General features: G+C 36.9%; 1 protein-coding gene across 6 annotated transcripts; it reads right to left on the bottom strand.

Moving 5' to 3' along the window:
• Nucleotides 1-3,098: 3,098 nt before the first annotated feature.
• LOC132616920 (ABC transporter B family member 26, chloroplastic) lies at nucleotides 3,099-24,624 on the bottom strand. Of its 6 annotated transcripts, none has more exons than XR_009573481.1 (19): nucleotides 23,856-24,622; nucleotides 23,098-23,225; nucleotides 22,369-22,411; nucleotides 21,889-21,933; nucleotides 21,632-21,754; nucleotides 21,454-21,557; nucleotides 19,875-19,929; nucleotides 19,721-19,791; nucleotides 19,478-19,580; nucleotides 11,961-12,171; nucleotides 10,669-10,742; nucleotides 9,776-9,832; nucleotides 5,287-5,361; nucleotides 4,839-4,913; nucleotides 4,479-4,760; nucleotides 4,339-4,403; nucleotides 4,206-4,266; nucleotides 3,577-3,738; nucleotides 3,099-3,483 (listed from the first exon to the last, which is right to left on the bottom strand). XR_009573481.1 is itself a non-coding variant. In XM_060331688.1 (18 exons), exons 1-18 carry the CDS (start codon nucleotides 24,261-24,263, stop codon nucleotides 3,658-3,660), a joined length of 2,061 nt encoding a protein of 686 aa, XP_060187671.1. In that variant the 5' UTR covers nucleotides 24,264-24,622; the 3' UTR covers nucleotides 3,099-3,657. The 6 variants fall into 6 exon arrangements, 2 of the variants coding, with proteins under 2 accessions (XP_060187671.1, XP_060187672.1); XR_009573479.1 differs by having other exon boundaries at nucleotides 3,099-3,442; XR_009573482.1 differs by having other exon boundaries at nucleotides 3,581-3,738.
• Nucleotides 24,625-25,842: the final 1,218 nt, after the last annotated feature.

Below are 25,842 nucleotides of genomic sequence, written 5' to 3'. Positions count from 1 at the left end.
ACCTTATTTTAAACACTTCAACCTTAAGAATGACATTTCTCGCCCAGCTTACGTCGACTTACTTGCGACACAACTTAATGTACGAAAATACGGGATATAACATTATGGCAAGAACAAGTCATCATAATGGTAACTCCACCTAGCTAACTGGAGATCCCAAGATCTAGGTTCAAGGAGATCAAAAAGAGTTATGAATGATGGTTCAACATTGTCATCAAACTCAATCAATTCTCATGATAAGACAATGTCAGGAACAAGGATGAATCACTAAGGATTTTTAATGATTTCTAAGTTTGACATGAAATGAGCAAACAGTGTATCTATGGGTTACATGTTTAAGAATCACCTATGTGAGTGTGAAGTGTAAACCACTACAAGAAGAATTAGTGTAAGGCAAGTTCTCTACACACTCATGATACTAGGTGGTGTTCATGGCTGAAACAAACACAACAATGAGAACCAAGAATGGTTAAGGGTTAATTGTGTGGCATATGTTGTCTAGATATACATCAGAGCTCGACGGTTCAAGGATATCAAATATATCGATTGATCAAGTATATCTGATGTATGTTCACTATGAAAAGTTCAAAGGAAAATCTATTTAACCAGTTATGATTAACTCTTACTTGTAACTCACACAGTTTTTTCATGCATTTTTTTTTTCAAGTATAGCCATCACCCATTCTTGTGGGGAATTGTTGGGATTTAAAGACATTAAGTGGTAGGTTTTAAAGATGAAATGTGAATTTTTTTATTTTTTTTTTTGCGCGGATTGCCCTTGATACAGACTGGTCTCTAATTTTTGCCCCTCAAGTCGCTGGTCTTTAAATTTTTTTTCTCATTTAATGAACACTTGTGGGCCAAAGTACCCTTATCCGCTAGTCTACAAAATCAGAGATTCTGGGTTCCATCCCTAATAAAGGCAATGAATTCAATTTTTTCTTACCAAAAAAATTTCGTAAGGCATAAGTTTAGAGAGCCTTTGCCTTGTCGGGCATAAGTTCTGTAGGAATTAAATTATCCGGCATAAGTTATGTAGTAACTAATTCACAAGGCATAAGTTTAGAGAACATTTTCCTTGTCCGGCATAAATTCTGTAGGAATTAAATTATACAACATAAGTTGTGTAGTAACTAATACGCTCGGTACTACACAACTTATGCCGAAAAATTTATTTCCGATAGTAAGTATCCTAGATAAGGAAGAGTTTCTATAAACTTATGCCTTGAGAAATTAGGTCATAGATAAGGGTAGAACGAATTTTTCTTTTTTGTTTTTTCGATGTCAGGGGTATTTTCGGTCACTTTTTTGTAAATTAAAGTGTCGAAGGGCAAAAATTAAAGACCGCGATTTGAGGGGTAAAAATTAAATACCACCCCAAGATAGGGGCATTCGTGCGAATGACCCGTGTGAATTGGGAAATGGAGGGAAATGAAATTTGAAAAATTACTTTTTCAATTGATCTTTCTCCCACATTGGTGGTGGAAACTAACATTGTGTGCTTATATGTAGACGCACGTCTTCCAGCTCATCAAGAGTTGAGAAGAGGATCTCCCCTCGCAATGTCGTCGCTCGTCTTGGCTTCGGGTTCGGATTAGGATTTGAATTTGGTCAAATCATTTGATTGATAGTCTTTTGAACCAAATTTATTTTCCATTTTCATTATTTAATTTCCTTGTCATTCACATGGAATTTAATTATTTTATTTAATTCACAGAATCATTTTTCCCAACGTGCATTTTACGAACTTAAAATTCGCGACCAAACAAACAGTCACCTTCTTTCCGAACAGGTACCTTTGCACCTGTTAGATGGTTATAAAAATTTTAGAGGCTTCGCCTCATTTCACACACTCAAATCACGAAATATTTACTCTCTGAAAATCAATCTTCTTCATCCCCTCTTCTTGCATCGTTTTCAGAGAGAAAAGTAAGGGTCGTGTGATTTACTGCAGTTTGTTGAGTTTGCTGAAGTCCTGCAATTTCGATTGTCAGTATTGCAGAATAGAGTTTCGTTCTATCCTGGAAGGAGTTAATCCAAACCTTGAGCAATTGTGAAGGGATTAAATTTCTTAAGGAAACACAGTCTTCTGTGGGCTCGAAACTACAATCTTGTTTTAGACGTTTTCTGTTTTACAGTCTATAGTTTGAATAAGAGATAACAAATGGAAATATAAACATAATCTTAAAGTACTAAGTTATGCTAACATAAGTATGACTGATAAGTACTATTAATTAGATGTAAAGAAAAAAATAAAACTAAGTTATACATTTTCATTGTCTAAATCAATGCAAAAATAAAATGTAGATATCCAACACTATTAATATTCCTACTGTTGAATTGAATTTCTTTTTTATAACATTACTGTTTATTTATTTTTAATGTGAGCTTTATATGAGTTACTAACATTTATGAGCTATAAGTTTATGCTTGCAATAATATCTTAAATGACAAAAATTATGAAAAAGTTTAATATTTGTAAATTACATTACAATAAATATTTTTATGTGTAAAATACTTTTAAAACTTGTATACATATAATGTCGAGTTGGTTTGATTTCGGTTTGACTTTATTTTTTAAAAAATCAAATCAAACCAAACCAATTTCAGTTTGGTGTGATTTCTCGGTTTTCTTTGTACACTCCTAAATTGAAGAACGAAGAAGCACTAGGAGAAGCAATGTCAGCCGAGAGCTCCAAGTTGTGCGAGGAACACTTTCGATGGAAGAGTATGTTGAAAGAGAAAGTAGGACAGTGTTTATTTTGAGAACAGTATCTTAATTATAAAATAGATATACGAATTAGATCAAACCAGGTAAATTGTGCATAATTGGACAAAAAATTGTGTTAGATGGAGATTTGGGACCAAACGGGTGTAAGTAGTGATCTACAAGCAGTAACCTGTTACTTTTTTGGTTCGTAACTGCATTTTCCTTGTGTTTTCTGAATAAAAAGCACCTAGTTAACAAAATTACTTTAATATGGTTCAAGAAATAGTTTCACAATCATGCTCAAACAGTTTCTTTCAAAAATGATGATTGGAACTTTGATTTGGAAACGGCAGAATATGCCAACATTTTTAGCTCTTGCACCAAAATGTGCAACACAGAGTAAATTGTTTTTTTTTTTTTTTTAATTTAACCAATAAACCATCCTCAAGTGTAATTAAGAATATCTAATACAATCATACAGTAAACAAATACGCTTCTCTATCATGAGAAGAGCTTGTATTTCCTTTCAGCTTCAGCTCAAGTAGATTGAACCAGACTGACATGGTTTTGAGTTATTTACATGGATCAACAGTATCTGCTCTTTGTCGAAAAAGTCCCTTTGAACAGGTTATAATCACTCGCACCCCTTGAATATGTTATACATCAATCTTTGTCAAAACTCAAAATGTTTATAGCTTTGGCCGGTGTTGCAGCAAGATCTTTGAAGCCAACCTGCTCACGTGAGGAAATTTGAGATGGTCGAACTGCAAGATCTGCAACTAATCTTATATTGCCTTCTTCATTCAAAAGCCTATATCTAATCTAGTGTATAGACATTGCTAAATTTTCTCTGGAAGAAAACATACCAACCTATCTGCAGTATCCAATCAGGAACTTAATAGGCCAAATAATCAATCAGTACCATTATGCCAGTCAACTGCAAGAGTTCATTCCACAGCATCAGCCTGTCTTCTGGTTAATCGAGCATACAAGCCATCCTTGAGGAGAAGATCTTTGTGGCTACCCATCTGAATGTAGCAAAAGTAAGATCAGAGGTTGATCATCCAAGTCAGATTACTAGAGTGATTAAAGCCAGAAGACATGCTATATGACCGAAACTTAATTGAGCGTTAGGGAGCTCTTTTTCTGATAAGATTAAGGTAGATATAAATAAGAATGCAAACCTCCAGATTGCAAGATTCCACGCTTCAGTTTCAACCTGATAGATACTATATGGACAACTATAGCCTAATAGCCCTTTTTGTTTACAAGTACACAAACTTTGGCGTTGTAAACCAAGCCCAGATTGGACCACTCCCATGATGGTAAATGCACTAGTCTTATTGGTGGCTTAATGTAATGATGTAATGCTGCTATGTTAGAACTGCACAGGTTGAATCAGACAGCATAGAACTATCGTAACAAGAAAGGAGACTGAATGACGATGTTTATTAGCTACTCTCCCTCTCATAAGTTTAAAAGCCATAATATCTACCTCAACAACTTTTCCGCTTTCCATCACAACTATTCTGTCAGCAGCTTGGATTGTCGAAAGCCTGTAGATAGCAGCTTGCCCATATTACAAGCTAGTACTTGGTTCTGTTGAGAAAAGAACAAAGGCCACTTACCGGTGTGCAATTACTATGACAGTTCTGTTTGAGTTCAGTTCTCTTCTGACAGCACGAAGCACACCCTATGGGGATTGAAAATGCATATTTATTGGCCAATACAACAATTCTATCCGTTAAATGACTTTTAGAAGACCTACCTTAACGTTTTGTTCACTCTCTGCATCTAGAGCACTAGTGGCTTCATCAAGTACTAAAATATCTGGATCCCTGAGAATGGCTCTAGCAATTGCGATTCGCTGCTTCTGGCCTCCACTGAGCAAATCATCATCAACAACTGTGTGGTAGCCATTGGGAAAAGATGAAATGAAGTCATGGGCAGCAGCCTCCTTGGCAGCCCATTCCACATCTTGTTGATTAACATTTCTACTACAGCCGTATCTTATGTTTGAGCTGATATCCATGCAGAAGAGTCTAGGTTCCTGTTCAAGATATCTTAGTGACATGATATAATAAAGCCATACCAAACTCAAATTAGGATAATAACGTATGCGCCTAACCTGTCCCACATATCCGATTCTTTCCCTCAACCACTTGATGTCCAAATCTCTAATCGGGTAGCCATCAATGAATATCTTCAGATCCAAAACAAGTTGTTAGGAAAAGAAGTTCTTTTTGTGAGAGAAAGCAAGGTGGAACCAAAGGTCACTCTGCTTTTCTCAAGGCTTCTTAAAGTATGATGTCAGTTTCTACAATTTCCTCAAGATGGGTTGTCTTTTAAGAAGGGCAGCCCGATGCACGAAGCATCCCGAGTTCATGCAGGGTATGGGAAAGGGTGTGACGTAGGCAGCCTACCCTGATACAAGCATCAATAGCTAATTCCACAACTCGAACCCATGACCAATAGGATACATGGAGACAACTTTACCATTGCTCCAAAGCTCCCCTTTTGTTTTATATTTTCATAATTCAACAATATATTATTATATTGAACATTACAAGAGTTACCTGCCCACTTGTTGGCTCATAAAGCCGAAGGAAAAGGTTCACCAGAGTGCTTTTCCCACTACCACTTAGACCAACCTAAACAACAGATGACAATCATTTCTCAGTCATTGTTTCAAATTGATGAACAATGAAATAAATATATACACAAATCTATATCCATAAAAAAGTTGGACAATATCAACAATTCTCTTTTATTTCTAAAGGCGAACATATTTGGGTCTATTCTAAATCCTATCCTTTACTTGTTTTTATTTGCTTCCGTTTATTCGATTGTGCATATGGAGAAGTACTTTAGAGAGTAAGGCTTTTAGGATAAGTAGAAGTAGAACTGAGCACATGTAATACACGTTTAGACATCACGGAAAGAGCAAAGTTGAGGTGAGACAAGAGAACATTGCGGTGCAAAAATGCAAACGAATTTAGATATCTAGACTCCTTGTTTCAAGAGAATGGAATGATAGAGGACGATGTTATCCATAGAATTAGAACATGACGAAAGAAATGGAGGAGAAGTGCTAATAGGGTGTTATGTGCTAGAAGGATACCTACCAAAGTGAAATATAAGTTCCACCGAACGGTTATAAGATCGACAATGTTATATGGTAGTGAATGTTGGACCGGTAAAGTCCAACATATCCATGAGATGAGTGTTGCATAGATGCGGATGCTAAGATGGATTTGTGGTCATACAGGATTCGTAAAAGGCGCAAGTAGCACAGATTGAGGATAAAATGAGAGTTCGCTTGACGTTTGGTCATATCTTGCATTGACCTATAGATGCACTGGTCTGTAGGTTTACACTATGGTAAGTGAAGGTGTTAAAAGAAGTTGAAGTAGACCTATAATTACATAGAAGTAAGTTGTCTTACAAGACCCACAATTTCTTGGCAATGGAGAATTAGCTAAAGATAAGGCACAATGAAAGAAAACGATTTGTATGGGTGATAATTTGTTATGGATCTTAGGCCTAACTGTAGCCAAAAGCTTACTCAAGGCATATAAAGACACCACTCATCCCTTTGTCATCAAATGAGGAACTTCTTCACCACGCACCCCCCACCCCCCGATTTGGGATAGGTCTTGCTCGGATACCATGTAAAGAAATAGATATTGTGCCTAACTCAACCTCAAATACTAGCTCAAGGGGTGAGGATTACCTAAGACATATAAAGAGACCACTCATTCCGTTTTCATCCGATGTGGGACTTCTTCACAATATCTACTAGTTGGGAAATAGGTTTGAGTTTTGTTAGTATGTTATTTTTAAACCTATTTCTTTTCTACAAGTATTTTGACCTTATCATACATTTATATGCCAGTAAAAATATGGAAAAACTTTAATATAATTGTTACAATTATTTACATATATTTAATTTAATTTTACTTTTTAGTTTTATTTGGTATGATGATATGAGTTGAATTTTAAATGGAAAAACATGATCAGTGAGGATTCATATAGCTAACTCCAACTTGTTTGGGATAGAGTGTAATTGTTGTTGTTGTTATTCTGTTGATGTAAGATAAACAATAAAAAAAAAAAAAAAAAAAGACTTCAGGACGCATGCTTGGACCCTTTTCCAAGATTAGTGATTTGAACTAGTAACTTCAAAGTTACTCTACAAACCGCAACCATTTCGTGCCACGCCCTTGTGGACATTTGTTACACCTCGGAAAAATTTCATGTCGTCATATGATAGATAGGCTAATGCAGGGTGAGACGAATACGATATTTCTATAAGTAAGAAAGGTTATTTAACGATCCTAGATAAGATTTCAAAGATGTTGGAAGTAAGAGGAGAAAGTTCTTTAAGAAGGGCAAAGTATATGTTGTGTTTTGGAAAAATTTCGTAAAGTACCGAGCTAATGTTGACTTAATGATGTCTTAAAGAAGAGTTGTAACTCTCCTTAGATTGGTAATGAAGTGTTAAACAAGTGTTAAGAAGGTTCCATAAGGATTGGAGATCAAACGAAACGACGGAAATCATTTCAGGGAAGTGGAGTTATACGACCGCTTATACGGTCCGTATAACTTTATACGGTCCATATAAGGGGTCCGGATAACCCCCAACAGGAAGATGTTTTTCATGATGGTGAACCACGGCCACTTATACGAACCGTACAATGTTATACGAACCATATAAGTGTCCGTATAACACCCAACGGGCTGAGTTATTTTCAAGTATATAAATGTGATCCCACTTCATTATTTTCATTTTTCACTTCTCCACTTCTCTCCAACTCTCTAGAACATTTCATATACAAGAATCCAAGGGAAATCAAAGGCTCTTATCATTAATCCAAGGGAATCAAGTATAAAGAAGCTCTTTGGGGTTGCTAGAGTCAAGAAAACTTTATGGATTGAAGCTAGGGTTTTTCTTCAAGTGAAGTATTTCCATCCAAAGGTTATTCCTACTCAATCAAAGGTAAGTTTTATGATCATTTGGACTATGGAGAGGTTGAAAGACTTGGGTAGAAGAAGAAAGTAGAAAATGAGGTCTAAATGTAACTTTTGTGATGTTTTTAAGTAGTGAGCTAACTTGAGTCATGATTTCTAGTATAATATGGATATAATCTTGTTATGGAAGGTAATAATGGTGATGAAGAAGCATTATATGAAAATGTGCTAAAATGGGTATGAAGTTGCTAGTACGAGTTGAACATGAGGGTGAATATTGAAGGCTTAGTGTAATGTGATTACTTGATTTGGATATTATGAGTGTATTATGGATGTTATTGTGGTTGTTGGGAGTTGTTTTGTGATATGGTGGAAGTTGACGAAATAGGGGAAATGCTGCCTAATTTTCATTAGACTATGAATTATTCTGGTTTGAATTTAAGAGTATCATTAAGGCTTAACCATGGTATGAATCCTTCTAAATGTAGATTATTCAAGCTTCAACAGTGAACGTTAGATAGTTAAGAAGACAAAGAGGTATGTAAGGCTAACCCTTCTTTTAATAAGGCATGGTTCCTTGGCTATATATATATCCTTTCATGAGTTCCATAATGTCCTCCAAATGATTCTATCTCTAAAGCTACTAAAGCTCATGATCCTCGATACTTTCATGATTCCATTGCATCCTTTATATGATAGTTGATCCTCCAAGGATAGACGTAACAAAAACGATAATGGTAATGATGTTGATGATGCTTACGGACTCTTAAGTGTACGTGTCTAAGTATGTATGACTATTATGTAACACCGAGCTTATATGGCCGGGTATGATACCTATTGCGCGCACACCACTGCAGTTGGGTACGGATACCACTGAGCCTTGGTAGGGCCAGGTATGTATAATCATCGAGCCTTGTCATGGTCGGGTATGCGAAACACCGAACCTTCATGGTCGGGTATGGTATGGATACGAATATGAATACGAACACGAATGTATATGTATGTATGTACACGAGCACGCTTTAGAAATGGAAGGTCCCTATGAAAGACAAGTAAGTAATGATGATGATGGCTTTACTATCTCCCGATTCTCCCATCTTATGCTGCTTTTCTTATGCTGTCTCTTATGCTCCTATTATGATGTTGATTATGCTTTACATACTCAGTACGATATTCGTACTGACGTCTTTTTGTTTGTGGACGCTGCGTCATGCTCGCAGGTGGCCATGAAGACAGGCTTGATCCATAGCTTTCCTATTCAGGGACTACTTAGAGGAGCTCCATTTCATCCGGAGCTACAGCTTTTGGTATTATTCTTTTGTGTACATACATGGGCACGGCGGGGTCCTGCCCCGCCTATATGATGTTACCTACTCTTCTTAGAGACTCGTAGACAGTTGTATATGGTTAGATGTCTTTAGCCTTGTCGGTTTATATTTTGTATATCATTTTGATAGCCACGTCAGCTTATGTACATTGATATGGGCATAGTGGTTGATGGTGATATAAATGTATTGTTGCCCAAGGAGATTAGTATGAATGATGGATAGAAAGTATGATTAAGATATGTGGCTCACCTAGATGTAAATGTGAATGTACGATAAGAGGTGCCCGGGTGGGTTAGCACCGGGTACCCATCACGGCCCTCCGGTCAGGTCGTGACAACATTATAGATAAAATACCTGCTTCTCGAGAAATTGTAAAGGAGCAATTTAATCATGAGGATCATAGAGGGAAGTAGTTCCATAACTCCAAAGGAAGGGCAAAAAATGATAATCCCTCCGTCCCATTTTGTGTGATGGTGTTTGAGTGAAAACAAAGTTTACAAAAGAAAGACTTTTGACACTTGTAGCCTTAAACATGTCATAAAAAAATTGCGGCCATTAAATCTCATTAATAAGCATAAAATGAGAAGTTTAAAGCTAAATTATTTTTAAATATAGAATTTTCTGTTTTCTGGAACAGATTATAATGGAAAGTGTGTCACATAAAATGAGACATAGAGAGTACGTCATTTAGAAGTTGCATGCATAAATATGGAATCTAGTAGCTAGAATAAATTTTAGATTGGCAGCTCGAAATTAAAGAACTCACAAGTGCTACTACTTCACCAGGATGCACCACGAAGTTAATATGCTGAAGTACCGGCACCTGTTCAGTAGGTCAAGTGTAAGCTTTTCTAATTGTAGCCTCAAAATTCTGTTTTCTAGAATAACTAAAAAGTATATAGATGAAATCAACAAGAAAATGAAACTATAAAGAAGATTGTTCCACAATCAAAATATCAACAGCTTCATACTCCAAATCTTCAAGTGATCATAGTATAGTCTGAGTCAAGGCAATCGCGTATACAAACATTCTTAGATAGGGTAGGCAGTGTCAACATAACTCCATATCAGCACCGAAATTCTTTAAGTTCATGTGTGCATGCATGATGACAACCTATATAAGAACTGCTGGATGAAAAATCAACTTCTCTTTTTTTTTTTTTTTTTTTTGATGAAATAATTGTTAATGAAAAATCAACTTCAATGGGCTATAAAAGATGCTTCACAAGATAGAAATGAATAAAGGAATGGGAGATTTATGGGTAATCATACACTTCCAATACCAGTAAGCATTAAGTGACCAACAGTGTAAACCTTACATAGCATCACTAATCTCTCAGAAAAGATGATGGTTTTGTGGTCCTTTACAAATTTTTGTTTTTAGTTTTGTGTTCTTTTTACAAGAGATCTTCATTTTTACACATAAGAGATCTGAAAAAGGTCATTTTCCTCTATTCAAATTTGTAAATGGCCATAGGAGACCATTTCCTCCTTATAGAGTCAAAGACGGAAAACGGGAACATTTTAACCTATTAGCATATAAAAAGTTCTACTAATCAGAAAAGGTTTAAAGTGTTAGAACGGTGTATTTGAGTCTCATCAAGAGGAATAGTTGCAGATAATGAACCACATGCTGTGAGATCAAAAAGATAAGTATACCTTCACTCTTGAAGGATAGTAGAAACTAACATTCACAAATTCAATGCGTCCTGCTAATCCTTCCAACTTGGCTCCTACAACAATCCGCAGGGCAGGATGAGAATTTGCAGCATTTGGGAAACATTTCTTTTCAGAGTATGTGTCAAACAAATGGAGCTATTCCAGCTGATATAAGTTTACTCCATGCTGCACTTGAAAGGCAATATACATTTCCCATCAAAAGTTCTTTATTTTAGGTCCGCAGTACGCTAAACGGTCAGCAATAATGTTTGATGGAACTTTGCATCAAAGAGCAACTAAAGTCCTTTATGAGCAGAAATAAAGTGATTGTACACCCTCTCCATCTGTAGTTGCGAACATTTGCTCTTATGAACACCGAAACATGCCTCCCCCTTCACCACCGATAATATACACACCATCTTGTACCATTTAAATTTCAACTAAACAACAAACAATTGAGCCACCTTTTGCAAAACATCTTCCATAAAGTCGAGTCTCAAAAAGATGGACAATTTCATAAAGCTTCTCTAAGAAACTTAAGCATAGAGAGAGGGAACTTATGGTATCTGTTAGGACTGATACCTCAAAAGTATTCCCTTTGCAGGATTGGAAAAAATTTCCTATAACTGAATCATAAAATCGTTCTTTGACATGAATGGACCCTTTGGAGAAAGCCAAAGTATGAATGCACACCGACACTGGTGAATCTACTTTGTGCCTAGTTTCAGTTTAACATATAATTCGGGCATTAGAAGATTCAGTTCGCCTGAGGGATATGCAGTACACAAAAAGTACAGATAAAACCAAGTAATAGCTAAATTTTGTAACTGAGACAATATAGCCAACAGATTATCAGCAACCAAAGGAGTAAAAAGGGCAAGCATAACAAATGAATAACAAACATTGGAAATTCCAATCCAAGTGTGCGAAAGTGACTTGTTTTACAATAACCATAGTAAAAAAATTCATTTTCAAATTGCACATCGTAGTTCATCTTTTGAACCATCTCAAGATAATGTCCCTTTGACTGAACGGAATCAATTATTACTTTCTTTTTAATGCTATATCAACTGAAAAGTAAAATTCTCATCACGCCTATTTGTTCAAACATACAGGGCTTTCCAAAATCTGAACAACTAAGTACAAAAAGGATTGTACATTTCTTTCTTGCAAACATTAAAAAATGCATTTAAACTCTTATTGGGTGAATATGCCATGTCCCACCAAGATACTCGATATAAACACAGGGAGTAGATAAGTGAAACAAGAGGCTAGTTGGAAAATGCTTTTACCTTTGTCAATGAATTGACCGCTAGGACTGAGATCCATTAATTGAAAGACCTTCTCACTTGCCCCAATAGATTGCATCAATGATGATAAATTGTCCCCCACCCACCATGTAGAATAAATCAGCCATTCACTGTATAATATGAATTTTGTAAGTTGTTCTGCTGTAATATGACCAGCCAGGATAGATATTCCTCCTAGCAGCACAGCAATAACCTATAAAATTCAAAGCATGAAATTGGAGTTCACTTTAAATGATTAAATGAAAAACCTTCTTTCGTGTTTCAAAACAATTAGCATTGAAGACTATTATATCTTGTCCTGATCTAAAGATCAAGAGCGGAATCTGCAGATGATGAGTAAGTTTCTAATTGAAAATTAGAAGGATCTATCTCTTTCTATCCAAAACCATTGAGATGAAATGGTTGTGTATGCTTCATTAGATGACTTTGTAAATTCCAGAAGCTTCTGAAGGGAAGGTCGTGGAAGTGCTAAAGGATTTAAGGATGTATTTTCATGGAGTACTTGAGATGCTGTTAGCATTAGCAATATATGTCATTTACGAGGTTGCACAGATAAGAATATGAGTGTCATACACAGCAGGGTTGTATTTGACAATCCACACACTGACAATTCACCAACCCCTTATTTTTGGTGAAAACGCTCAATTATGTAATTGAAACTTTCTACAGATCATATTGACAATTTAGGATTTGCTTGGGTGGTTTTGGCTCGGCCCCAAGGGGTTCGGATAGGGTTTGAGTAGCAAAAATCAGATCTAGATTGTGTAGGATTTTATTTTTTCTGGGCGCAGAAGGAATTTTCGCGCCATTGGAGAACCATCGCCCTAGAGTGAGGCAGGCCCGCGCTATCGCGTACGGCTGCGCATTCACACACAACGCATGCCAGGCACAAGAGGCGCAATTGCGCTGGTGTCATAACACAGAGTAATTTGTCCCGCGCCCAGCGCTATCGTGCACATTGAGCGCGATAGCGCTAATACCTATGTCATGTACGAATATGATCAGAAACGTGATTTTAAGCTTATTTCAACATTGTTGGATATTGGGCGCTCAGCATAGCTTGAATCAAAGTAGGATTTCATTTACAAGCTTGGGTAAGTGATCTAAACTCGTCCTTGGTTAAATAGTGTAGTTACCCGCTTGAATTTAAACTTAAATCATGAGACTTTAAGGTAGAAAGTGGGGATTTTGCCTAAGATTTAAGAGAGTAAAAGTTAAGAATTTGAGGATCGATTTGCTGTCGGATTTATAATTTTATAATGGTAGATTTGGACACGCAGGGTTACGGGTAACCCAGAAGCATACTCAATTTTGGATTTTAATCACAGTGCTCGGGTTTGACTTTTTCGTTGACTTCAACTTAGTCTAGAATTCAATATGGGTATCATTGGGCTCATTTAACCTTTAAAGTATTCTTTTTAATAGATTGAGCTTGTGTGATCAATTTGAAGCGAGGAAAGGCGGTTCAAGAGGACTAGAGTTGCCTCATAACTGAAGTAAGTTAAGGTTTTGAGCTTAACAAGGGAATTTTTCCCAAATTGACTTGTTTGCTGTACGTATATGGAGATAGCGTATATGCAAAGTGATGAGGGTATATGCGAATACCGGGGTTACATGTTGGGGTTACTACGATATCCCATGTCTTTTTCCTGTGCATTACTTGTTGCATGACTATCTGAGCATCTTTTCAAGCTAGATATAATGTTATAGGCATCAATCCCATACTAGAGTAACACTATGAACTACATATTGATTACTTGTTAGTTGTTGTCACGCATGATACATATGCATATAATTTGCTTATTAGATTTCACATGTAGTTGTGTTTGAGGCACGTGAGTTGTCCGTGCGGATTATGATACGGGAGCTGTCAATGTGGCGTGTGGATATGGAGTTGTCTCTCTAGAGTCAGTGTACTTTCTTGGGCACCCCAGGCAGTGTGCGCGCAAATATGTTGGAGCACCGATTATGGATAAAAGTGGAATATTAGTGCATTTGATTCTGACCGTGTTACGTGCTTGTATATACTGATTAAGGACTCTCACTCATCATGTAATCTTAAAGGCTAAGGTTTATGTCCTCCTCCGAGCCTACTTTTGGATCGATAAATAAACAGGTAGCGGTCATGCCAAACCCCACATCAGCGTTGGTTAGGTGAACCAAACGATGGATTAAAATAAGAAAACATCTAGATATTATGTTATCTGTACAGGCTGAGTAAGTAAGTATTTTGAGCCAACCCTTGCCACTACTTTGTTGGGGACAAGCTGTTACACCTCGGAAATTTCCCCGTGAACGTACAACGAATAGACTAACGAAGAATACGGGTATAGGATGTTTTAATAGGAAGGGAACGATGTTTGACGACCCCGAGTAAGATTTCAAAGGTAATTGCAATAAGAGATAGGTTATGCCCCACAATGACTAATCATAGATTTTGAAAATGTGAAAAGTTGCAGATTTGCATTTTGGCCCAGTTGGTCGTAAAATGAAATACGGACCGTAAAGTGGTATACGGCCCGTAAACTCCCATGTCGTATTTCAACTTACAAACTTCAACTTTCTGCCAAATGTTCAAATGGTTAATTACGACTTGGAATACGGACCGTAAATTGAAATACGACCCCGTAAACTGCGATCGTAAATCACCATGACCTCCAGCATACCTTTCTGGTTCTGTTATGCTTAAATACGACCACGAAATACGGCCCGTAAACTGGAATACGGACCGTAAACTGGGTTTACGACCACTGTACACTTCAACTACTGTTCATTCCGGATCAGATTTTAAGTTATTAAAAAGGAGACCCAAGCTCATTAATTCATTTCATTTCCACGATACTTCTCTCTAGAAACCTCTAGAATACTCACCACTCTTCACCTACAAGAAAACAAAGGAAATCAAAGATCAATATCAAGAACCCAAGTGAACCAAGTGTATGAAACGCATCAAAGCTCATACAAGTTAAGGAATTTCAAGAGAAGTAAGCTAGGGTTTTGGGTGCAAGAAGAACAATACCACTCGGGGCTTGTTCCTACAACATCTAAGGTAAGTTTTATGGTATTTACATGTTATTTAGGGTACGGGGGAGTTGAAACACTTGAATTATAGAAGGATGTAAGAAATGGGTCATGAAAGTGTGAATAGTAGCATTGTTGAGTAAAAGGTTGAATTGAGCCATGATCATTGATAAGTTGTGATTATAAAAATGTTATGAATGACATTTAGAACATGAGATGAGTATTATACACGAGGAAAACGCGATAGTAAACTATAACCATAAATGTGGAGAAATAGAAGAGAAATGGTGGATTGTGGCCAATGTATATAAATGATGATTGTTGATTGCAGTATTGTGGATGTTATTGTGAGCGTTTGGGAGTTGATATAGAATATGGGAAAAGTGGTATAAATAAAGGAAGCGCTGCCCAATTTTCCCTAGAATTAGTAACGCGTTCTTATAGTCGATTAACTAACGATAGTGCGAATTCTCTCTTGAAGGTAGAAACGTGATATCGAAGGAGAACAAGCAAGCGCTAGCTTAGTTAAACGTCAAAGTTATGTAAGGCTTATCCCTTCCTTCAAAGGCATGAATCTTTCAAGCTTTCCATGATCCTCCTATACGATGGAACTTATGAGTCCTTAAATATACTGAACTACATTCGAGCATGATAATGATGATGAGCTAGAGTATAGAGATCCGATGGTTCATGATACAACGCTAATGATGTCATTATTGTTAACACTCACCTTATGTACTATTTCCTTCGAGGTGAGGCAGGATACTCATAAATGTTCATTATATAATCGGGGGTTTACGACCTTACGTCACCCCGACGTAGTTATGGTTGTCTTCAAAGCCTAATCTATGCTTCTAACGATGAATGTGAAATAATGCTAAGTCATGATATGTCTATAAGATAATGAATAGTGCTAGCTTATAATATGCCTATGTTATGTATGGAAGTTGTCGAGCTATGATAAGATTATGATACGTTCATGAGATGTGTAATAGTGATGGGTTATGATTGATTATGTGATGATATGATTCCACCGCGCCAAAATGGCCGGGCATGTCACCGCTAAGGCGGGCTGCATACGGTTCCACCGAGCCAAAATGGTCGGGCATGTCACCGCTAAGGCGGGCTGTGATGTTACACCGAGCCTAGAGGGTCGGGCATGATCACCACTAGTGGACGGCATATGATGGTTACCCGGACGCGGGTTAACGATGGGGATTGTGATGTGACGAGACATGTGATGTGATGACATATGTACCATGATGATGTAAAATGTGATATATGTACAAAATGCATTTGCTTATGACACTCTTGCAGGTTGTATCTTTCTCTTATGGCTCACGATCCTTCTATTATATTTATTTCACTCTTGTCTTACATACTCAGTACAATGTTCGTACTGACGTCCGTTTTCTTTGGACGCTGTGTTCATGCCCACAAGTAGACAGGGAGGCGAGCTTGAGCCAGACTCGTAGGAGCTGTTAGCTGATTGAAAGCACTCCTTTGTTCCGGAGGTGCTAGATTATTCTTTTGTGTATATTTGTATATGTTGGGCATAACGGGGTCCTGTCCCGTCTACATGTCTAGTACTCCAGTAGAGGCTCGTAGATACACAGTGTGGGTTATGTGGTGTCACGAGGTTGCCGTTATGTATATGTATACATCTATTATTTTGATAGCCTAATGACTTATGTATGTAAAAGAGTGTTTTTATGTTCCCAAATGAAAAGATGATTTTCTTACGTCCTCAGCATAAATTGATAAAGAAAGGTCGGATGAGTAATGAGTAGTAGAACGAGTGGTGCTCGGTGGTTAGCCCCAGGTACCCGTCACGGCCCCTAGCTGGGTCGTGACACAAGCGATGGCCGTTTATGACTTTTAAACTTTGATTCTGATTCACTACTTGCTTTCAAAAATTATACTGTCTTTTTGTAATTGAAAATGGACATTGCTTGATAACAGGTTCGCCTGACGGGTTGGAATTAGGTTCATTTGCGGCTTAGACAATTTGGGCCATGACATATAAAAAAACCTTTAATTTTAACTTCAACACAATTTCCCAGATGCGTTTAGAGGAGCAAGATGATTTGCTTATGTTTCTACGAACATCAAAGGTAACATTATGTGATGTCCATGACGAAGGGGCTCTGCTGAGGATTGAGGACCGGTCAAGGAGAACGACTGATAGGCCTCTAGGCTGGCTAGCTTTTTAAGAAGGGTGTATATGAATGACACCTTAGGCAAATCTCACATCCGAAAGAGAGAGAATAGTAAAGTGTTATATAAGACAGCACAAGATCACATAGTATGCGTGCTCTTTGCCTCGAGGATTGTGTAACTCGATGGACAAATCTATGAGGTGTTGTTCAGGAAAAACGAATAATACGTGTTATTGCCTTGGGCAGTGATAAATTTAGTATCAGTGTCAGCCTCCCACAAAAAAATAGTGGGGAAAATCTCTATGAGGACATTGTGTCTCTAGGTGGGGGGTATATATGATGCCTGTGAAGGAGGGTGTGCTGATGATGGCGAGTCAAAGAGAAGGTGAGACAGGTTTCTAGGCTGGCAAGCTTCTGAAGGAGTCCATATGATACCTTAAGACAAATCTGACATAGGACAAAGGACAAGTTCAAATGGTACGTGCTCTTTTGGGCTTGATGATGCCGTACCTTGAGGGACAAATTCGTGAAGTCTGTTGGGTCAAAGCGTACAATATGTGTCATGTGCTTGGACCGTGACTCATAGGTCCACAAAGAGGAGTTGATGCAATAATAGAAAGGGCATGGTCAGAGAAATGAAGGTAAGACTTACAATTGCAAGTACAAGGTTTAAGTTTTACAGGGAGAATGTATCAACAAAGAGAAAAAGCAGTTGATAGCAAGAACACTGGTCAAACAATCAGCACCCCTCTAGAAAAGTAACTAAGCAATAGGGCAAATTTATCACTCAAGAAACACAAAGGAATGCAGGTTAGCAAGGTGTCACCCAGTGATATTCGAATAGTTATTTAACATTTGGGATTTCAGATGCTGCATAAATATTTTCTTTCGATAATTGATGCTGCATAAATACTTTTAAGTAATGTGTATGGCCGAGTAATGTCTACATGTTGGAAAGCAAGGGCCATATGTTCCATGTAATAGATCTCTCTAAAATTCATCGATCATTTTCCTTCTATAAAATGATGTTGGAAAAGCATTTCTTTATGTTTACTTCACTAGCTTCTATTTGACATTTGTTTTTGTTAGAATCCCATGAATATTTTAGAATAAGCGCAAGTATAGTAGGTAGATTTACTCCTACTGCAATTATGTAACAATTTTCTTTCCTTTTTAGAGCATGTAAACATAGTTATTTAAACCCCAATAGCTTGAGGGAACAATCAATTCTCTTATTTAATGTCCTTTTCACATGGTATCAGAGTCTGGTTGAGACCAGAAACACATAGGAAGAGAATTCCTTTGTCATTCCATTTTTCGACGACTTCCACGGCTGTCCGAGGTTACCTTGTTTCTACAAGTGTTGCGATCAAATCAACATTACTACAGCAACCAGGACATCTGTGCGACCAAAACCCAGCATTCTGCCGTCGTCTGAACCCCAACGCGCTGTCATGTTCCAATCAGAGGGGTATCTTTTGGGGATCTGCTCACTCGCTGGTGCGTGAATCGTCCTCCGACCACTTTCAGTGAGTTTTTTTCTTAAGTAGGACACTCACCTTGATTCCAACATTACTCATCCAGGTTACACTGCATTCAGACCACAGGCAGCCAACTTCTGGTGGACTTTTTATCTGTTTTTGGCATGTCTGTTCTGTCCCGGGCTACTTTAAGCATTTCTGAACATTATTATTCTCTGGTAATAGTCTCTTATTCATAATTTGAGGTTACTTCATCTAATATATGGAAGTATCACTTGCATCGGATGTTTTCGGTTCTAAAACCATGATTTCCAGCAATTCAAACTATTCTATCACTACTGAAACCTTGATAGATAGGGCAAATAATTTATCTTGGTCTTCTTCAATTCAACAATGGTGTACGGGACAAATGTGTTCAAGATTACTTAATTAAAAAGGCTAAGGATATTAATGAAAAGGATAGGGGACAATGGGAAACGATTGATGCTCATTTGTGTAGTCTATTGTACGAGTCTATTGATTCGAAGTTGAATTCGAAGTAAATCAAGCTATCTACTATATTTCAAAAACTCCTATTGTAATTATGTAGTGATTTTCTTTCCTTTTAAGCGCCTATAACCATAGTTATTTAAAATTAACAGCTTGAGGGGAATAATCAAGCCGTGTTCTCTCTTATTTCTCTTCCTTTTCACAATTTTCAGAACTTAGCACCCTGATATTTGAAATGTTTTTCTGCCAAAAAAAAAAGTTCCTCATTTATTAACTCAAGGAAAAAAGGTGGAAGGTACGAAGGGAGAAGAAAGATACTCCAGTGTTAAACAATGGATAAGAGTTTGACCTGTGTTGAGTGATAGAGTGTGTTGAAGCTAAAGTTCCAATATCCATAAGCAGCACTTTGACGCAAGGCTATATCAGCTAAGTTCCCCATCCACCGTGCATACCTGCTCTAGAAAATGGTATTGTCGAGTTCTTGTTAATACTGAGTAGCTGCGTATAATTATATTTTGCATATGTTTATATGCTTACTCCTGACAGTATTAAACAAAACACGAAAAAAAAGATCCCTTCTTCTAGTAGTTACCTTCGCAGTTCTTGTTCCTCGGTTCCATATACTCGTACAGTCCTCATGAGAGAGAATGTCTCTTGGGCAACCTATATCACATCAAAGGATATAATTGAAAATTTAACTTACAGCATATAGGGAGAAAATGGACCAATTAACTTCTTAAAATTACCTCATTGGCACAAGCAGTGTACTCCTGAGTTAGTTTAGCTGCTCTCTTCTGGTATCTATGAAAAGAAGCAGGCACAGAGAGAGAGGGTTAGAAGAAGTAGAAATCATAAATTGCAATAAGTCTCAAGTATAAGTTTTCTTCACCTACTTGAACAAAGTATTCTGGTACCCTCATTTGCTACTAAGATAAGATAGCATAATATAGAGACTATTTTAAAGGTACTTATTGTGGAAGAAGAGCTCAAGTCTTGTGGAGAGGAGTTGGCTAAGTGCTACACTTATTTTATGGTCTACGTCCACCTTCAAGATGAGGTAGATTGGGGACCAATAACTAGCGAAGAAGGCCCTATATTAGGCGCCTAAATCAGCCCACAAAGGGGCCAACTTCGCACCCAAAATCAGTCAAAAAGGATAGGAGGATTCACCCCCAAGACATGGAAAGGAGGAGTTAAAGTTTCCCAGTTTTGTTCCTAGTTAGCTATGGACAAGTTACATGCTTTCCTAGTTTACTAGTCAAAGTTACCTTATTTCTTTTTAGGTGTTATTTACATGCTTTCTTAGTTTACTAGTCAAAGTTCCCTTATTTCTTTTCCTAGTTAGATTTCATTACTTCTCCTTTTCCCAAGGACTTGTTATCCAAAGTAGTATAGGATTTGAATCACAACCCTTTTGGAAGAGCTTCTACACGCTCCACCCTAATGTAAGCAGGACGTCGTTCATTATTTTTGCTACCCATTATTATCGATACAATTTTGAAAGTTTCTCCTCTTTAAAACCTGTGTATGTTGGCTACTTGATTTTCTTGCAACCTTACAAGAGATCCTTAAAAGGTAGATTAATTCTTTAAACTTGATATCTTTGGTTCTAATTAAAGAAGGTAACTAGTCTTATATTAATTATTGTCTCTAATTATTCAATTAGGGGTCTAGATCACTTTTGCTATCTAAGTGCTTGAATTAAAATCCATTAGTAACATAATTAGTCGTAATCCGCTAATTTTTATTTACTATGATCAATTAGGATTCTTAGCCTATCATCTTCAAAATTCTATTCTTCTATCTTTATTTTCTTGTCTTTAATTTCAAAATTAAAGGTTCCACATATTTATTCTAGTCTCTTCATCTTATTCTCGCAACTAACTCGATTCTTATCAATCCCTTATTTCCAGCTTCAAAATCCGATGAATAACGGGCTCACCCCTCTACCTTCTCTATTTAAGTATAATACCTGGTTCACCAGCAAGGATTCTGCAGTTACCACACATCTCGTGTTATAGTACCTTTGCTATTAGACCAGAGCCCTGGGGCTCAGAGGCTACCTTGGCCGTTGTCACGATTTGTTTAATTTCCTGAAGTAAGAGTTTCGTTCACCTCTTACTCTAAATAAGTTGGTCCTTACATTAACTCAGAAGAGTAGTGACCAAAAGTCTTCAGTAGGAACAGTTATCCTTGGAGCTTCTCATTTATAATAGATGATTAAAACCATGCACGATTTACTGATTGCCTATGTCCATCTGGTAAATAAGATTCTAAGTTATTATACATCTGATCCATACAAGTAAAACACTGAGGAAAACGTACTGGCCGTATAATAGCATTATCGTGAATAGTGCACAGCAGATAGCCAATGTGCACAATCCCAGTGGCCAGGACAAAATCAACAAATAAACTAATGCACCTGTTCCCTGAAAAGGATAAAAGTAAATTACCAACTCAAAAATGAATATCTGAAAACATTAGACATCTTAGGAAATCTTACCTGGAGAACATTGCGTAAAATCAGATTTAGGTCATTTCCAATTACACGAGACACTTGTTGACAATCTGCCCCTAGCCTACTTGTCAAATCACCAACTGTTTCAGAATCAAAAAAGGATATATCCTACAAAAAAAAGGTAAAGACAGGAATACATAAGGATCTGTTTTCACATAGAAGTGATCTCACTTCTTTCTAAGACAAGAAAAATAATGGTTTATTCATGTTTAAGCGAAATAACCAAATAGAGTTTCCTGAACCTGAAGAAGAAGAGTGGAATATAATTTTTCCCTCATTCGTTTGACCTGCAAATGAAGATCAAGTACAAGGCAATTAAAGAGTCTTCTTTCCTTGAATACATTAACCTTAAAAAAGATTATTAATTATACTGATTTTTTCGTTCTGGTAAAATCAATGATCCTCTTCAGGTCAAAAGCCACATTTGGTGATATCAAAGTTTTTTTTTTTTTTTTTTTTTTTGTTGGATATTGAAGATTTCAAAGGAGTAGTTGGCCTCTCGACGTTGGAAATAGGAAGGCAAGCCTATTTGGTTGGACAGTCATGAGATACAGTATTAGCTATCTTGGCCAATTCTTGACAGACTGTAATCAAAACCAGTATTACTAGGATAACCCCAATAAAAAGACAATATAATAACTGAATTCATCTCTTCTTCTTTTTCTGTTTTCTTGGACTCGTGTTCATACAAACAAAAATCTAAAAAGTGATATAAGACTCACCAGGATCATATTTGCGAGCCCAAAAAAGCAACCTCGCACACCACTGTTTGCTCAAATTGGAGAGGGAGACGAACAAATATGTTAGAATGCTCATAAAAGCTGGCAGAACATAGCGTAAGGAGGTTGGAAAAAGATTACAAAACCAAGGATGACAGAAGCAGCGATAATGCACAATAAGTACATTAAGTCTTTAGTTCAACGCTCTATCTACAGAGGAGAACTTTGATCATGCAACCTGACAATTTCTTTTTCCTATTTTATTGATTAAATGATCATGCAACTTGATAATTTAAAACAAAATTTTCAAATGAGTAAATATAAACATTATTTATCGGAAGAAAATGAAAAGAAATTAATCCCGATCCATGTCGTAACATTATTTTTCATCCATTCAATTTGAATTTGTGAAGGGGAGCCTTGGAGCAACGGTAAAGTTGTATCTGTGAGACTTATAGGTCATGGGTTCGAGCCGTGGAAGCAACCATAATGCTTGCATTAGGGGTAGGCTGTCTGCATCACACCCTTTAGGGTGTAGCCCTTCCCCGAACCTGCTAACGCGGGATGATTTGTGCATCGGGCTGCCCCCTTTATTCAATTTGAATTGGTATTTTCTCCATCACAGTTTATTTGTCAAAATGTATGTATAGCCAAAACTGTGACTGCTCCTCAAAATCAGATTAAGTTATACTTGTTCAAGTTGACTTGACAATGATACAAGAAGATATGGACCTGCATATTCCTGAAATGATGCATAGCACAACCAAGATTCGCACATTCCGGTGGAACACTGGGATACTGCTACTTTGTGCCGAAAAGATGGATGCTGTCAGAAAATGTGGGATAGATATTTCTGATAACTGATGCATAGCAAAGTAATTTCCAGTTAGCAATTTCACAATATAACATAGTAGTACTCCCTTTGTCCCAATTTAATTGTCTTGCTTTCCTTTTTGGTATGTCCCAAGAGGAGTGCATTTTTCTATATTTAGTAAGTTGACAATTCAAACATCCTATATCGCAAGTTTAAAACCACAGATTTAAAGGACATTTTAGTACATTATACACATTTTTAGTTTAGGACTACAAGACTCGAAAGTCTCTTTTTATTCCTTAAGCTTTGTGTCCAATCAAACTAAGATACTTAAATTGGGATGAAGGGAGTAATTTTCAGTTAGCAATTTCACAATACAACATAGTACCATTTTTGTTTCAATTTAATTGTCTTACTTTCCTTTTTAGTCCGTTAAAAAAAGAATGTCTTTTCCTTTTTTGACAACTCTTTAATTCCAACTTTCCACATTGCATGTTTGTAACCACAAAAACAAATGGTATTTTGGTATATTCTCTCTCTATATATATATATATTTAATTTAAGACCACATGGTTCAAAAGTCTTATTTACTCTGTTAAATTCCGTGCCGAGTTAAACTAGACAAACATATTGAAATGGAGGGAGTATGATATAAGTGGGGATATGGAGAACGTACAGCGGTAACAATGAGTGCAGTAAAAGCAGCAAAAATGAGTAAACTATCTTCAGCTATCAATTCCCACATTCTTTGAAGAGCACGGAGTACAGTCACAGGCTTTGCTGTTGCTCCAATGTCTACATCTTCTGATGAAAGCCTCCACCAATTTCCACCTGGAATTACATTTCGAATAAATTCCATCCATTTAACCACACTCTCCCTCAATGAATCAGCTTCAGGATATTCTTGTACGGAAAATCCATTAATTGAAGCCGAATTCAGGGACCGAAAAGAGAATTGGGTTTTGGATTTTGGGTAAAATTGAGACCTTTTGTAAAGAATGTTCCCTGGATTTTGCCTTTTTTGTACAGAATGTAGAATTCTTAGTGAAGGTTGAAATTGCACACTTGACAGAAGTAATGCCATAGCAATAGTGATATATTAACAGAGCAGAGGAACTTAATTTTGGTAAATTTTGTGGGAAATTGGTGTCTCATGGATGGAATTGGAGACTATCATTCATTCAGAAAGAGATTTTACATGTGAGGCTATGGTCTTCGCAAAACTTATATTTAACGGCTGTGTTTGCTTTTGAAAAGAAGGGACCCACACTTCTATCGGCAACTGACTACGTAATTGTTTCTTGCACACTGAGGATGGTTAAAGGAGTTGCTTACAAACATTGTTGGTTTGTCGTGTCGTGTTTGATTCTGAGCCGTGTATGACTTCTTCCTGCTCATCCACCGTGGAAAAAAGTGGAGCATCCGTTAATCTAACGCAAGGCTCGTGCCGTGAGAAAACTCAATGCTGGCAGGAATTTTATAAGCCATGTTAATCATACTTTAGTTTTTAGTCTATCTCAAATAAAATATCAGATTTCCATATTTTTAAATAATTTAATTTTATAACATGATTTACAACTACACAAAAATCTAACATTTGTTTCGGACCAAAAATTTCAAAAGTCTTTCTTTTTTTCATAAAATCTGTGTCAAGTCAAATGGTGTCATATAAATTGGGAAGGAGGGAGTAGTAGTTTCTAGAGAAGATTCGAAGCATTTAACTCATATGTTAGTCATACATCAAGGTTGGAAGTATTGCTATTACACCCCGGAAATTTTCCGTTAACGTACAGTGAGTAGACTAACGAAGGACATGACGTATATGATGTTTAAATAAGTTTGATGATTTTAAATAAGTTTTCAAAGACATTCGAGGTAGGAGACGAAAGTTGTTAAGAAAAGCAAAGTATATGTTGTGTGTCGGGCAAGATTTAAGAGTATCGAATTAATGATGTTTTGGAGAAGAGTTATAATGTCCTTTAGATGGTTAACGAAGTGTTAAATAAGTACCAAGAAGGTTCCATGATCAAACGAAGTGACGAGAACCAAAATCAGAGAAGAGGTAGATTATACGATCGATTATACGGTCTGTGTAATAGTCTGCATAATCGTCACAGTGAAGGTCCCTCACTGATGGGATTATACGGTCACTTATACGGACCGTATAATGTGTCGTATAATGGTCACAGAATGAGTTGTTGATAGGGTGAATTGACGGTCACTTATACGGACCGTATAAAATTATACGGACCGTATAATATGTCGTATAATTGGCACATAAAGAGATCGTTGCTGAAGAGATTTCACGGTTTATACGGACCGTATAAGTTTATACGGACTGTATAAGTGTCCCTATAATTTCGTCGGGACAGATTTTTAAGTTTTAAATAAAGGACCCCAAGTTCATTATTTTCATTCTCCACGACTCAAGACATTTCTAGAACCTTCCACACACTTCATATACAAGAACCCAAGAGAATTGATGATCAAATTCATCAAACCAACAAAATTAAGTGTAAGAAACACATTAAAGTTCATCCAAGTCAAGAAACTCCATGGGAAGTGGAACTAGGGTATTGCTCAAGTGAAGTATTTCCACTTAAAACTCATTCTCACACTATCAAAGGTAAGTTTTATGGTATTTACATGTTATTTAAAGTGTT

This window comes from Lycium barbarum, chromosome 11 (genome assembly GCF_019175385.1).
Source record: "Lycium barbarum isolate Lr01 chromosome 11, ASM1917538v2, whole genome shotgun sequence".
In the NCBI taxonomy this organism is placed as follows: Eukaryota; Viridiplantae; Streptophyta; class Magnoliopsida; order Solanales; family Solanaceae; genus Lycium; species Lycium barbarum.
Note: the sequence above shows the minus strand (reverse complement) of the source record. Positions and strands in the feature narration are given on the sequence as shown.

Bases quoted from the DNA above. Each gene is read 5' to 3' on its own strand.
- LOC132616920 (XM_060331688.1), bottom strand. From the start codon at position 24,263: ATGGCATTACTTCTGTCAAGTGTGCAATTTCAACCTTCACTAAGAATT. The intron at 19,792-19,874 runs GTAATTTTAAGA...GATGTGATATAG, and splicing joins ACACTGCTTGTGCCAATGAG to GTTGCCCAAGAGACATTCTC. The intron at 4,404-4,478 runs GTAGGTCTTCTA...CAATCCCCATAG, and splicing joins AGAGTGAACAAAACGTTAAG to GGTGTGCTTCGTGCTGTCAG.